The sequence below is a fragment of the Eucyclogobius newberryi genome, unplaced genomic scaffold (genome assembly GCF_026437365.1).
Source record: "Eucyclogobius newberryi isolate DKJ021-1_F unplaced genomic scaffold, fEucNew1.0.hap1 SCAF_8, whole genome shotgun sequence".
Classification (NCBI taxonomy): Eukaryota; Metazoa; Chordata; class Actinopteri; order Gobiiformes; family Gobiidae; genus Eucyclogobius; species Eucyclogobius newberryi.
In genome coordinates, this window is record NW_027316500.1 from 7,322,979 (window position 1) to 7,337,464 (window position 14,486).

Here is a 14,486-nt window from a genome sequence, read left to right on the forward strand (position 1 = left end):
TTATATTCATGGGATTGAAGGATTTTTTTTATAAGTAAAAGTAATATTTTAGAAGACATACTACTACTACTTGGTGTTGTCACAATACAAACATTTCAAACTCTATATTAAGGAATAGGCTTGATACAACTTTCAACACAAAATGGCAGTACTTTCATTATGTTATGATAAAGCTCAAGAAGATAATTTTAAAACTGTTCAGGAAACGTACAATTTTGTCTTGTATGTAACGTTTTAACACTAGTTTTGGAACTGATTAGTATCTGATTAATATCTGAACTTTTTGCAACCCTACTTACTACCGCTACTAATAATTCATGCCAAAAAGCCTGACTATTTTGGGTCATATTAAAAAATGAATAAAAAATAAAACATAAGAAGAAGTTATACCATGTAGGATTCAACCATCACTGTCTTTTCTCTTTTCAAATAAATGCATATTATACACGCTCAGTTCGGTACTCATTTAATTTAGTTACTTTACTCTAACTTAAACTTCAATGACTCGTGTAGCGTCAGAAAACTGGTCGCTGCATAAACTCCAGCAGCACATTCCAGTCTCCAGCAGGCCTACACAAACCTCTCCCTCCGCTCAGCTGTGCGTTTGTGTTTGTGTCCATTATGGGGCTAAGGATATATGTCTTCTGTCCAAGCTAATGATGCAAGCGAGTGGATAAGTGCCGCTTCCTTTGTCCCCGGAGCCTCATCTGTTCGGGGAGTTAAGACACCTTTCACTGAAGGCTCTGGGCTTTCAGTTTTCCGGCGGTGCTCGCTCTTAGGCAATCAGGAAACTCTCTGATGAAAGAACATGCCTCCTATAAGCGACTCCTCTGACCCCGCTATGAGCTACCGACCGCCATTCTCTGGCTCTGATGAAAAGAGGAGATAATCAGCATAATTTCCCGAGGACACTCCGCATTGTTTGCAGCGTCTCGGTGGTTGCCTGGGTCCTTTCTTCTCCGTAACCTCCTAGTGTTTTTCCTGTCACCTTTTGTTACACAGTGGGAGAGAAGCTCCACAGGTGAGACAGAAGATGCTGAATTAGCATTAATACACAGCGCATTGTGAGCGCACCAATGCTGAATAAATGTATCGATTGGATATTGATTTCCTTGCCCGAAAATCCATCTGGTCACTGGTGTCACTGCTGCTTACGAGGAAAAAGAATCTCACAGGAGAGCATTGCGGATTTAGGTTGAAGGCCAGTGTGACTGGACTCGCGCTTGGAGAAGTGTGTATTCTGCATCACAATCTTACAATCTTATCAATGCAAAGTATTGTTTTCCTGATTTTGAGATTATTGTAATGCTTGATACGTTATTTTATACAGTTGTTTCCCCCCAATACACTCTCACCTTGTTCTTTATAAAATGTAAAAATAGTAATCTATGCGTGTCTTGGCATAATACTTGTTATACTTCATCATTCCTGTCTCTTGTCACAGACGGATCGAGCGGTGCAGTTGCTGTTGGAGACGAGTGCGGACAACACAAGCTACTACTGCGACTCGCTCAAAGCATGTCTGGTCACCACCATCACCTCGTCAGGACCCTCACAGTCCACCATCAAGCTCGTGGCCACAAACATGATCGCTAACGGCAAACTCGCAGGTACAGTTCTGCTTCATACTTGTGTACAGTGGATTTGTTTTTTAGGAAATCTAATTACCTCTCGACTACAGATTACATAATAGTATAACTAGCTAAATAACATAATTATAACTTAGTTGAAAACTAGAAACGGTTCCTTTTTACTAGAACTATTGCAACTGCAAACACTATACATGTATTTTTAATATTACGTTTTACATCTTCCACTGGGAAGAGGCCCCGGGGAAGAGGCCCCGGGCCCACGCTGGAGGGACTATGTCTCTCGGCTGGCCTGGGAATGCCTCGGGATTCTGCCCGCACGACCCGGGCCCGGATAAGCGGAAGAAGATAGATTGACGGCTCTAAATAATTTAAAATATTTTGGTAGTTTTCCATTTTCTTCCTCAGAACTATCAGGAATACACAAATAAATATGCAATACCAGAGAACTACAACAATTTCAACCTCGATACTAATGAAAAGACTTGATACTCAATACCATTTTGACATGACAATAATATTTTTACACAATATATTTATTAAAAGATCATTCTAAAACTGTTCAGAAAAGGTCGAAATTGGTCCTGTCTCTGTGATTTATCCCTTCTTTTTTTCCTTTTAATACCAGTTTTAGTTTTTGATTCCTGCCTGATTTTTGATATTTTGACACCCTAAGAGCTGCTCCGTGTGCACTTTTTAGTTCTATGGGGCGGTATTGACTGTCTTGCTGTCTTGCACATCAATAAGACCTACTTTTCTGTCTCTATGTGTCTGTCAGAGGGAGTCCAGCTGCTGTGCTTGATTGACAAGGCGGCAGATGCGTGTCGGTACCTTCAGACCTACGGGGAGTGGAACCGCGCTGCTTGGCTGGCGAAGGTAACTCAGCGTGACACATCCATCAACAGGAAGCGTTAGATATGGAGCAATATTTACACTGCACACACATTTACCAGGACATGCAGGATTGTATCATAAGAGTACAAAGAGAGGCTGTGTGAAAATGCATTGATCGTTCCTTCATTCATTTGGATAAACACAGACACTGGGGCAGTTTGTGGGTTTCAGCTTCCTGAGGACTTTTCCCCATTCAAAAGCTAAAATGCTTTGTTTTAAATTGTTAATCTCTAACGTCCAGATTTGCCAACATTTTGAAACCCATGGATAAATGAATTGGCTATTATTGATATGAAAGTGGTTGAGTACATTTGAAGACTTGTCTCACTCTTTCTTGTCAACTTCCTAAAGATATGATGACGACAAATACATAATCGGGCTGCATTCTCACTTGCAGACTCACTTAGTCAATCTGAGGCTAAACTGAGACTAACTCAGGCCCTAGAGCAGGACCAAACCAAGTCTAAATATGGACTAAACCAGGCTCAAACTTGGACCAAACCAGGATACGCACAGAGCTTTCACACACATGCCTCATCATAACATAACGTGACATAGCTTGACGTTTTATTGTTAAAGGTGCCATAACATGCTTTTTTCACGTTTCGTAGTCTATCCCAAGTGTATAATTGATCATAATAAGGGTTGTGCAACACCCTTAACATAATAGTTAAGAAATATCACCCAGACCTTGGACCCCCTCACCAACCCGGAAATGCAGACGGCTTGGTTTGCTATTCGCCCCCACCCTTGCGAAGAGCGATCTGGCTCCCCCGCCCAACCCGTGACGTAGTCTCAGAGCGTGTGTGTGCCCCGCCCACCCGTGACGTAGTGTGTGCCCCACAGCTGTCAGCTCCGCGGTGCGCCGCTCCGCGCGACTGAGTGAGAAAGAGTCTACTTTGAGATTAAATAAAACTGTTATTCTACAGCGTGCGCATATATATAAGTCTTATGTCCATCGTGCTCTTATTTCCTGGTTTTTCGGTATCGGATAGAACTTCTCTCCGTTTATTTTCCCGGTTGCTGCATCAACTGCCACATAAAGATACGTCATAAGGCGCTGGTACAGCTGGCAGCCCGGTGTAAACGCTCTCTCTTCTTTCTCACACTTATTGTGCTTTATCTCCTATATTTTGTAAATATAGTTAGTATGCTTTTTCTATTTTACTGCACGATAGGGACACGCGCTGGAATAGTTTTTTAATTCAACTGTTTTTGACTTTTTTCGGCTGGATTTGAGCGTTTTTCGTTGTGTTGTTGTGACGTGAGCTAGCTCTGAGCTAGCCCACCAGCCCCCCCGCGCCCTCCGGCCGCGCTAAAGTACGGCGTGTCGTCGGTACACGTTTATATACACGTTTATATGAAAGAGGAACTTCACGAACGATCAGGACACGCACTGGAATCGCTTTAAATGAACTTGTTTAGACTTTATTCGGCTGGATTGAGTGTTTTCGTCGTGTCGTTGCGATGTGTCTTGGCTCTGAGTCCCCAGGCTCCGGCCCCGCCCCCCGGCCGGCGCCGTACCACGTTTACACAAAGGAGGAACTCATGAAACTGCGGAGAACAGTCGTCTTACCCGGAGATCGTCACGTTATCCCGGCGGACATCCTAAGGAAAACGCAGCGAAGCAGACGGGCTGGACGTAAACTCCGAGAGAAGAGAGGAGAAAACAGGAAGTCGTTCCCGCCGTAGTCATGGGTAACGTGAGGTCCCTTCAAAATAAAATGACGGAAATAGCGAGCCTCATGCGGTCCCAGAGGATTTATAGGGACAGCAGCGTCTTGATTTTCACAGAGACCTGGTTAACGGCAGAAATGCTAGACTCTATTGTAGGTTTGGACAATTTTCATCTGCTGCGGGCGGACAGAACGAGAGAATGCGGGAAGAAAAGAGGTGGAGGTCTGGCGGTGTATGTGAACACGAGCTGGTCCAAACCCGAACACTGCACCGTGAGGGAGCAGCTATGTAACAAGGATATTGAACTATTGGCGAGCCATATTATCTGCCCCGGGAGTTCTCACATGTGATTTTGATCGCAGTCTATGTGGCCCCGTCTGCCAATGCTGAAAGTGCTTGTGAAGCACTGCTCTCCTGCACTTGTAGGCTGCAAACACAGCATCCACAGGCTCTCTTCCTCATCTCTGGTGACTTTAACCACGCTTCTCCCTCTTCTGTTCTACCAACATACACCCAGTATGTTACCTGCCCCACCAGAGAGAATAGAACATTGGACTTGTTTTTTGCCAACACCAAGGAGGCTTATTCCTCTTCCCCCCTCCCTCCCCTGGGCAGCTCAGACCACAACCTTGTACATCTGAGGCCTGTGTATGAACCCATCGTGCGCAGGCAGCCTGTGGTGTCCCGTGAGGTGAGGATGTGGTCTGCTGAGAGCGAGGAAGCTCTGAGGGACTGCTTCAGCACCACTGTCTGGACTGAGCTTCATGACCCACATGGGGAGGACATCAACACCATCACAGAGTGCATAACGGACTACATCAACTTCTGTTTTGAGAACATTGTTCCCTCCCGGACGGTGCGGTGTTTTCCAAACAACAAGCCATGGATTAACCGTGAACTGAAGGCTCTGCTGAAGGAGAAGAAGAGAGCCTTCAGGTCAGGGAACAAGGAGGAGCTGAGGACTGTGCAGAAGGAGCTGAGGAGGAAGATCAGGCAGGCTGAGGCCGGCTACAAGAGGAGGATGGAGGAGCAGCTGCAGCAAAAGAACATTCAGGGAGTGTGGAGGAGCCTGAAAACCATCTCGGGCTTCAAAATCCCCCCTGCCCAGACAGAGGGGGATCTACAGTGGGTGATGATTTAAATGCTCACTTCTTGAGGTTTGATCGGTTACCCGCCCCTCCCCCTGCACAGCTGCATGCTCCCTCTTCCACAGCTGGACAATGCACTGCATCTGTTCCTCTTCACTTCTCTGCCCCGGACCATCAGCTCCCCACTTCGCCTGGACTCACCCATCCCCCCAGCACACGGTCCCCCTGCCAACCACTGACTGTCACAGCAGCACAGGTGAGGAGTGAGCTGAAGAGGATTAAAGTGAGGAAGGCAGCAGGACCTGATGGCATCAGCCCCAGGCTCCTTAAGTCCTGCGCAGATGAACTGTGTGGAGTTATGGAGCATGTCTTCAACATGAGCCTGAAGCTGAGGGTGGTACCACAGGTCTGGAAGTCCTCCTGTCTGGTACCTGTGCCTAAGACACCGCGCCCCAAAGACCTCAACAGCTTCAGGCCAGTGGCTCTCACGTCCCACCTGATGAAGACACTGGAGCGGCTGGTCCTGGACCACCTCCGCTCCACCGTGAGCTCAGCCATGGACCCGCTGCAGTTTGCATATCGGTCTGGCATCGGAGTGGAGGACGCCGTCATCTCCCTGCTGCACCGCTCTCTCTCTCACCTGGAAAAGCCTGGCAGCTCTGTGAGGATTCTGTTCTTTGATCTTTCCAGCGCCTTCAACACCATCCAGCCGCTGCTCCTGAGGGACAAGCTGGAGACGGCTGGTGTGGAGTATGACCTGGCAGAGTGGATCCTGGACTACCTCACAGACCGACTCCAGTTTGTGAGAGCCCGGAACTGTGTGTCTGACACTCGGACCTGCAGTGTGGGGGCGCCCCAGGGCACTGTCCTCGCGCCCTTTCTCTTCATCCTTTACACTGCAGACTTCAGACATGACACGGACAGCTGTGTCCTGCAGAAGTTTTCTGACAACTCTGCCATCATCGGACTCATCACGGACGACGATGACGAGGAGTACAGAGGACTGGTGCAGGACTTTGTGGACTGGTGTCAGCGGAACCACCTCCTCATCAACGCGGGGAAGACCAAGGAGATGGTGGTGGATTTCCACAGACGCCACCCCACTGCCCCCTCACCAGTGAACATCCAGGGAAGGGACATTGAGAGAGTGGACTCATACAAGTACCTGAGTGTTCATCTGAACCACAAACTGGACTGGACTCATAACACAGACGCACTGTACAGGAAGAGCCAGAGTCGGCTCTACCTCCTGAGGAGACTCAGGTCTTTTGGAGTGACAGGGCCACTCCTGAAGACCTTCTACGACTCTGTGGTGGCATCAGCTCCTGTACGGTGTGGCCTGCTGGAGCAGCAGCATCACAGAGAGGGAGAGGAAGAGGCTGGACAGAGTCATCAAGAAGTCCAGCTCCGTCCTGGGCTGTGCTCTGGACTCGGTGCAGGAGGTGGGGGACAGGAGGGTTCTGGCTAGATTCACATCTATGCTGGACCATGAGTGTCACCCCCTGCAGGACACTCTCTCCGCTCTGGAGAGCAGCTTCAGTGAGAGACTGATCCACCCTCGCTGTGTGAAGGAAAGGTTCCGTAGGTCTTTCCTTCCTGCTGCTGTCAGACTTTATAACAAAAACTGTTAGTACTGAACACTCACAATACTGACCTAACCTAATACTGATGTGCAATTCTGTCATATGTGCAATTGCTGTTGGAATTCATGTGCAATTCATGTGCAATTACTGTGAAATTCATGTGCAATCTATGTGCTGTCGTGACACATATTCATGTGCAATTACTGTCGTGATCACATGCAATGGTATTTATGTATTTATTTATTTGTCTATGGGAGTTTTTATTTATTTATAGGAGATCTTCTACTGAAAGTGTTTTTCAGACTTCCTATAAGTGATCTGTTCTGTTCTTCTGGATCTACCTCTGTATCTACCTGCGTTGCACCAATGAAATTTCCCCATGTGGGACAATAAAGGAATATCTTATCTTATCTTATCTTAAACCTTCACCATTGTGATAATAGTAAAGAGTGCGATATCATTAATGAAGTTTTGGGCCTCTTTGAACCGTGTTTCGTCGTAAATCGAAGCAGAAAAAACTCTGGGGCTTGTATGGGGAGACAAGGGAGCCTGGAGCAGCGCGGAGCCGGGGGGAAGTGGGCGGGAGGCGGCAGGCGGGAGGGGAGGCGGGTGGAGAGGGGGGAGGGTGAGGGGGGATGATGACGCGTGCTTGCCCTTATGACGCGTGCTTGCCCTTATGACGCGGTCTTGCTCCCACCGCCCGTCAGTTTGGAGATTCGCGGAAAGGAGATAGTCTGTAATATAGCTAAACACTGAGGGAATCAATCAAAAAAACACTCTGGGTACATATATGAAGCACAAATAGCAATGTAAGAAGGTTAAAAGCTCTGAAAAGTCGATTTTGCATGTTATGGGACCTTTAATGATTCTGTTTTGAGCCCATACATTTTAGAGACATGATTACAATCAAACCAGTTTTGAATTTTGTCACGTTTCCCAGGTGCGTCTGAACCCCAACGAGAGCTCGGACGTCCTGAAGCGCTGGGCAGAGCATCTGTGCTCTCCTCAGGTCAACCACAAGTCCAAGGCCATCCTGGTGCTGCTGTCGCTCGGCTGCTTCTTCAGAGTGGGAGAGATGCTCCACAGGTGAGGCTCCGGGGCCAAGATGTACAATTTCAACACTTACTTATGAAAATATTTGGTAAAGTATTCTAATTAACTAGAGAAATTAATTCTAAGGCCCGAAGTCACTGGGATAGGCTCCAGTCACCCGCGACCCTGAAAGTGAACAAGCGGTAGAAATGGATGGATTCTAATTAACGTATTTCTATTATCAATTACTACTGTAAAATATTGACCAAACGTACAGTTTTTGCGTTAATAAGGTATAATTTGCAGTTTAAAGTACTAAGTTACTTGGATTAGATGGGAGGATTTGATTAAAAATAAGGACAAAGGATAACCTCATACTTTTAAGTCGATGTACTTGATTTGTAAAACCTGGAAAGAGGGAACTATGTGTTTAAATCTAGCTCACAAACCCTTTGGCACCTCACTATCCACATGGATGACGTTTTGGCCACTAGCACAGCTTTAGAACTGCTTTAGAACTGCTTTTTCAGATGTAAAATTAAAGCAGATGTGGACCACCCTTGCACAGCCACTCACCCCAAAGAGTCATACAGTGACTTCTTAAAGGTTTGCAATAGATAAAGTGCTTTCTAATTACATAAGATGAAGACGGTTTGCATCGGTCTGATTTGTATCTCAAAGTTCTGTTTTTCCAATACACTTTCTGGGGGTTCATTGATGAGAACACTTCTAATGGAAACGTGCACCAGCGTTCATATACAGTATACACTTTAGTTTTGGCATTCGTCATGTGGCCTCTTTAGCTTCAAATTAGTCTTAATCTGTCCTTTGTTCACCATCGATCGGCCATACTTCCTCTCACTTACACCGCTTAGCACTTAGTAGAACACAAGGTTGATGTATGCTTCAGCTTCACACATTTCAAAGCTGCAGTGATGATATTTTAACACATTTACCCCTCTGTGTTTCCGCGGCAGCATGCGACAGTTCGATCGGGCCGCTCTCTTCATCGAGGCCTGTCTGAAGTCTGGGGTGATGGAGGCCAACGACACGACCAATATCCTTTTTTACGAAACGCCATTTAGAACAGGTATTTACTTAATTCTTTACTGAGCGCCGAGCGAACACGGGAAAGCTTTTACACAATGGAGGCTGATGAAACTCCTGCATTGGACACTAATAACACGCTTTAGCTTTTATATCGTGTCATTTATTCATTTTTAGCTCAAGAAGAACTCTGATGTGGCTAAAAGATGTGGTATAAAACTAGATCAAATGGAACATAATCAAAAGTATAGGATGTGACAAAAGAGTTAAAACTCCAGCGGTTGGTAAGTAAAATGCTCCGCGCAATCTTAGTCATTTGTCTACTTTTTATTTGTATTAGTCTTTGATCAAAATGTAAGCTCACAGAAATAATAATACATCCTGGGACATGCAAAAGAGCAGAAGTATTTAACACTTATTCCATTTAAATAAAAAAAAAACAAATATAATAAAAGAAACTGGTCTGCTCACTTCAGGTTAAAAGCGCTCAATTTTGATACTAATAAAGCTCGAGATAATTCTAAAACTATGTACTTTTTTGTGTCAATACTTGTTCAATTGAGTATCTAGTTTTGATGCTAGTTTTAGTATCGATTAGTACTTGATTTTTGATACTTTTGACAGCCCTGCTTAAACATAGCATAGTTTTGCCATAATATGTCTCCTTATTCTGCATCTTGTATGACACATCAGTCTGCACAAACATAATAAGTATAATATGAGTCTGAATATGAACATATTTGTGCGTTTTAAAACCTTAGACCTGCACTTTATCCTCGTGCAACCCGTTTTACATATTACAATTCGCATCACCTCATAAATAAAGTACCCTGGGAAAGGCTCAGCTGATTAAATCTGTTGTCCACCTCAAACTGTATTTAATCTTGATGTTTTAATGCCTTCAGTGGATATAAGGCTTGACCCCTGGTTTGCTCATCGGTCAGTTTTGGCTCACTTCCACACAGTGATAAATAACACCGGACAGCGCTGGGCAAAGCTTGTCACTATAAATTAGGTTAAATGAAGTATCGAGTGAGGATGGACCTTGAAGAAGGCGAGGGCTGTACACAAATGATTAAAGAATACTGTCAGCATTTTCTCTTTGAGACGTGAATTCGACAAGGACAAACAAATTGGTCAGCGCAGCTCCAAAATGTTTACCGTAATTTCAGGACTATAATGCGCACTTGGATTATAAGGCGCACTGTCAATGAATGGTTTATTTTCGATAATTTTTCATAAATAAGGCGCACTTATTTTTACTGGATTATAAAGTATTTTTTTTGGAAAAAATTCAACGCTTTTAAGTGCGCCTTATAGTGCGGTACTCTTTTGAGATGTCACCAGTCAAAAGTGGTTCAAAGAAGGAGCTCGATGGATACGTTTCGGACACAGTGATATTCATTATTTTGTGGACTGTATCGGGATTCGTATAGCATCAGGACAGTACCCACTCCTACGTGAAGTTCTGTAGAGGTTTTGTGCTATAACCTCTGAGACACGTATGTCCTTGACCTGCGTTGCACATAAGCTGATCGAGGCGGCCTTCCTGGACTACGCTCGGCTGCTGCGCACGCTGGGGCTGAGAGAGGGCGCCGCTCTGTGGGCGTCCCGGGCCGGCGCCGCGGGAGAGGCTCTGATGGAGGAGCTGTTCCGGGGAGAAGGCGGCGTCCTGGACAATCTACTGCCAGACGACGAGGTGGAAGTGGGTTCGGAGAGCACCGAGTGAGGACGGGAGAAGGATATTGTAAACAACGTAAACTGTGGATGCTTTTCGGTGCCATAAGTTAAGATTGCAACGTTTTCAATGAAGGATATCACGTCAAAACGGCCAAATCAAGATTATTTTGGCATATGACATGACCAGTATGACAGAGAAACAACAGGTAAAATGTGACAAATTAAGCCATTTTTTATTGAAGAATTTGGCTCATAATGATAAACTACTGAATTTAAAGGTGCACTGCGTAACATTTCTGGAGGAGGATTTACTACCTGCTTGTCTTCATGGAGATGCTTTGCCCATATAAAATCCGGGATCTCATTTATAAAGCTTACAAAGAGTAAGTACATGACTGTCCACATTACACAAAATGAGCGGTCTGGTCCCAAAACTCCAAACTTTGCACATTTGAGCTTTCAGAAACGAGAAAGAAGTTGATCTGTGCTCAAAGAAATTAATTAAATTAAAGATAAATACTCAAGTCTGAGGAAGTTTGTGTTTTGTTTTTGTCGTATGTACACTTTTTGTAAGAATTATATGTAAAGTTTTGACCCTGGACAGTCCCACTGAATGGCACTAAACGTATATATCTTCATGAAGGCAAGCAGGTGATGTTGTCAGGTCAGATCTATGGAGAGGTGACCTAGATAACAGTACAAATGCGTGTTTTATTCCACACAAAAATGTTACAAAGTGCATCTTTAATACAATGCTGATGGGACACAAGTTATATCACATGGAAATCTCAACATATCAGCAGGTTTTTCATCTACTTTTAAAAGCACGCACAGTTTCAGCGTTTACAAGACGATGTGGGAGTAGTACTTACCGGTGCAGGCCACCTTCTGTGTACAGTATCTATGGACCCTTGTGGTAACCTTAGGAACAGCACCTCCTACTAAAAAGAAAGATGCGTTTTGTCCATGTCACTGAAGTCTGGTTGTGGTTTGATGTGTTTTTGCTGTTTGATATCGCCACTGTGCGTTGTGTTTGCATGCAACACTTTCCAAACACTTTCCCCACTTTAAATGCTCTCAAAGGTCGATTGGACACACAGATCGTTGACTATTATTGTTTATGATTGTGTTTTATTGTTTGATGAAATTGATTCTTGAATGTTTTTTTACTATGCTTTATTTTCTACACTTCCAGCTGTTATAATGTGTAGAATGGTTTTGAACACTTTGATAGATTCAGCCTGGTTCTAATCAATAAGGACTGTTAAGTTCATCTGACTTGAAACAATACACCAGATCTATTACCGTATTTTCCGGACTATAAGTCGCACCAGCCAAAAAATGCATAATAGAGAAGAAGAAAACATATATAAGTTGCACTGGAGTATGAAATGCAGTTGCAAGTGTGAAAATAACAAATAATATCACGTATAAGTTGCTCCGGAGTATAAATATATAAGTATAAGTCACACCCCGGCCAAAACTATGAAAAAAAGGTGAGACTAATAGTCCGGAAAATACGGTATTTAGAGAAACAAATTTGCTTCAAACTTCAATTCCATTCGTTGGCATTGCAGACAAAAAGAAGAGGGATTAATGCCGTACATAAAAGAATATAATCTTAAATAATACCCATACTTCACCAATCATATCGTGTTAAACTGAATGATGCTGGATCTGCTGGAGGAAGCAAAGCTCGTTTGCACCAAATGCCTGAAAGTTTACTTTTTGCACTTTTCATTTTAACCAAATCGACAGCATTTTTTGAAAATGTCGAATCCTTTATAATTTTTTTCTCATAACCAGTAGCTCTCGTGTGACCAAAGCCTTGTGAAATCGTTTAATCTTGCCGTACATTTCCGTTGCGGCTGTGCAGGTCATTAACTCGCCCGCGCTGCACACAGGAGGCACTATATCTATATTTGCAGAGATGATTCTGACCGTTACTGCTCCAGTGATGTCCTCTAATTAGCCTCGTTTGGGAGTTTGCAGCTCTTGAATAAATGCAGCTAATTCTTGACCGGCTCCATCAATCCAAATTAGGTGTTTAATTTTGTATTGCAGAAGACACTCACTGCATCCCTGTCATTCTTGCTGTTCTTTAATGAGATTGTCCTCTAGATAAGCTGTCAAAAGTAATTTAATAAGATATCGAACGATAAGTAATCTGTCAAGTATCAGCAGGCTAATGTCTTTATTTTTTTATATATACATTTTACATGATTCACTATAGACCATTTTTACAATATGGCTGTACATGTGTTATGGTGAATACATTATTACGCTAACATTAGCTACAGGAAAAGATTAATGTCATTGGCAACTGACAATCAATGCACTATTTGTTTAAAAAAAATTGCTAAAGAAATAAACATGTTTACAAAATTGAACACGCTGTAAACAAAACTATAAGTAGTATCTTATATAGAATGTGTAATGAATCTAATTTTGATCAAATCGAGATGTACGTTTAACATCCGACCCGCTTATATTAGTGAAATTAATCTTGAACACCACTTATAATGTGTCTTTATAGAAAAAAAAATACATTTTAATAGAACAATATTGATACAAAATTAGGGAAAATGTGTTATTTACAAGTGAAAACCATCAAAGTAATTTATTTAATACAACAATATCATAATTTCTGTATGATCGGATAAATAATGACATATGAATAATGCCACAAATGTTTCTCCAAATACATGTGCAGCCGGTCTCATCACGCCGGAAATGGTTTATAAACTCAGTGCTGTGTTTGAATGGAGACTTCATACGTGGGATAAAATGTACAGTGTGTTATTGAATTCAGAATATATATGTAGTATATGTTTGACTTGGCCCATCAACCTGAAATGTCATACTGATGTTGTAAAAATCCATTGACTTTGAATCAGCCACACTGTAAAAACAACTGCCGCTCGTGTCATTTTAACCTCTGCTGCTCGTCTGTAGAAACAAAATATTACTGTCCGGCCTTTGGAGGAGAAACGCCTGGAATGGGATATTTTGAAAGAAGAATTGTAACAGTGTCATTATTTTTTATTGTTCATTGTTTACTACGAGCCTGATGCTTTAAACTAAAATATAACAAGAGAAAAGATATATGTATATATGGAGTACAATAAAATGATATTAACACTTTGATCTTTAGTCCTTTTTTCCCCCTAACATTTGTCCATTTTGGCTTGTCATAATTGTGCATTTATGGCTTTCAGAACACTCTTTAACTGTTTTATTGAGCTGTTACTGTATATTGTCCCTGTAGTATCCTGCTTCCGAAGAGTGCACACGCTTTTTTGCTCGCTCCGCTTGCTATCGCTGCTTTCCTTATTTATTTTGCTTTTTAATCAGTTTTTGTCTTCCAAACATTTTTGCTTTAGACTTTTTCAAGTAAACCAAGGATTTTAAGAACATTTTTCCAGTTTTAACGACATATCTGACGCCAGCGACATGTCCGTGAGAAGAAGGGAGAAAGACTGTGAACGCTGTCGGAAATATCAACAAGAAATTAATGAGCTGAAAACACGGATATTTGTTTTGGAATCTGAAAAAGTTCTTCACGATACCATTCCTGTGTCAACCGACGGTAAGAAGAGCACACTTTTTACAAGAAAAACTGCTACTTTCAACCTAAACCGCAGTGACTGTGTGTCGTTTCCACAACTGTCTAAAAACCAGAAAGACCAGGCTGTTTCTTGGAACAAACTTGGAGCAAAGCCTAAACGATACAAAGATAACGTGAAGTCACCTAAAATACAGCTCACCAACAGATTTTTACCACTTTCAGAGATGGAATTAAATGAAAAAAGGAAAGATGACGTGGCCAAAATACAGCAAGGAGGAACTGTGCCACAAGCCAAGGTCACGGAGATTGTTTTAGTTGGGGACTGCGC

The 14,486-nt window shown here is 43.1% G+C and overlaps 1 protein-coding gene across 1 annotated transcript in view; it reads left to right on the top strand.

The window, feature by feature from the left end:
* Positions 1 to 13,735, top strand: part of wdr11 (WD repeat domain 11) — a 93,944-nt gene extending 80,209 nt beyond the window's left edge. Inside the window, exons 25-29 of the mRNA XM_072436521.1 lie at positions 1,445 to 1,610; positions 2,368 to 2,465; positions 7,772 to 7,917; positions 8,841 to 8,920; positions 10,437 to 13,735. Of these exons, the coding sequence (XP_072292622.1) occupies positions 1,445 to 1,610; positions 2,368 to 2,465; positions 7,772 to 7,917; positions 8,841 to 8,920; positions 10,437 to 10,639 (693 nt within the window). The 3' untranslated portion in view covers positions 10,640 to 13,735. The remainder of the gene's footprint in view (positions 1 to 1,444; positions 1,611 to 2,367; positions 2,466 to 7,771; positions 7,918 to 8,840; positions 8,921 to 10,436) is intronic.
* The last annotated feature ends 751 nt before the right edge of the window (positions 13,736 to 14,486 follow it).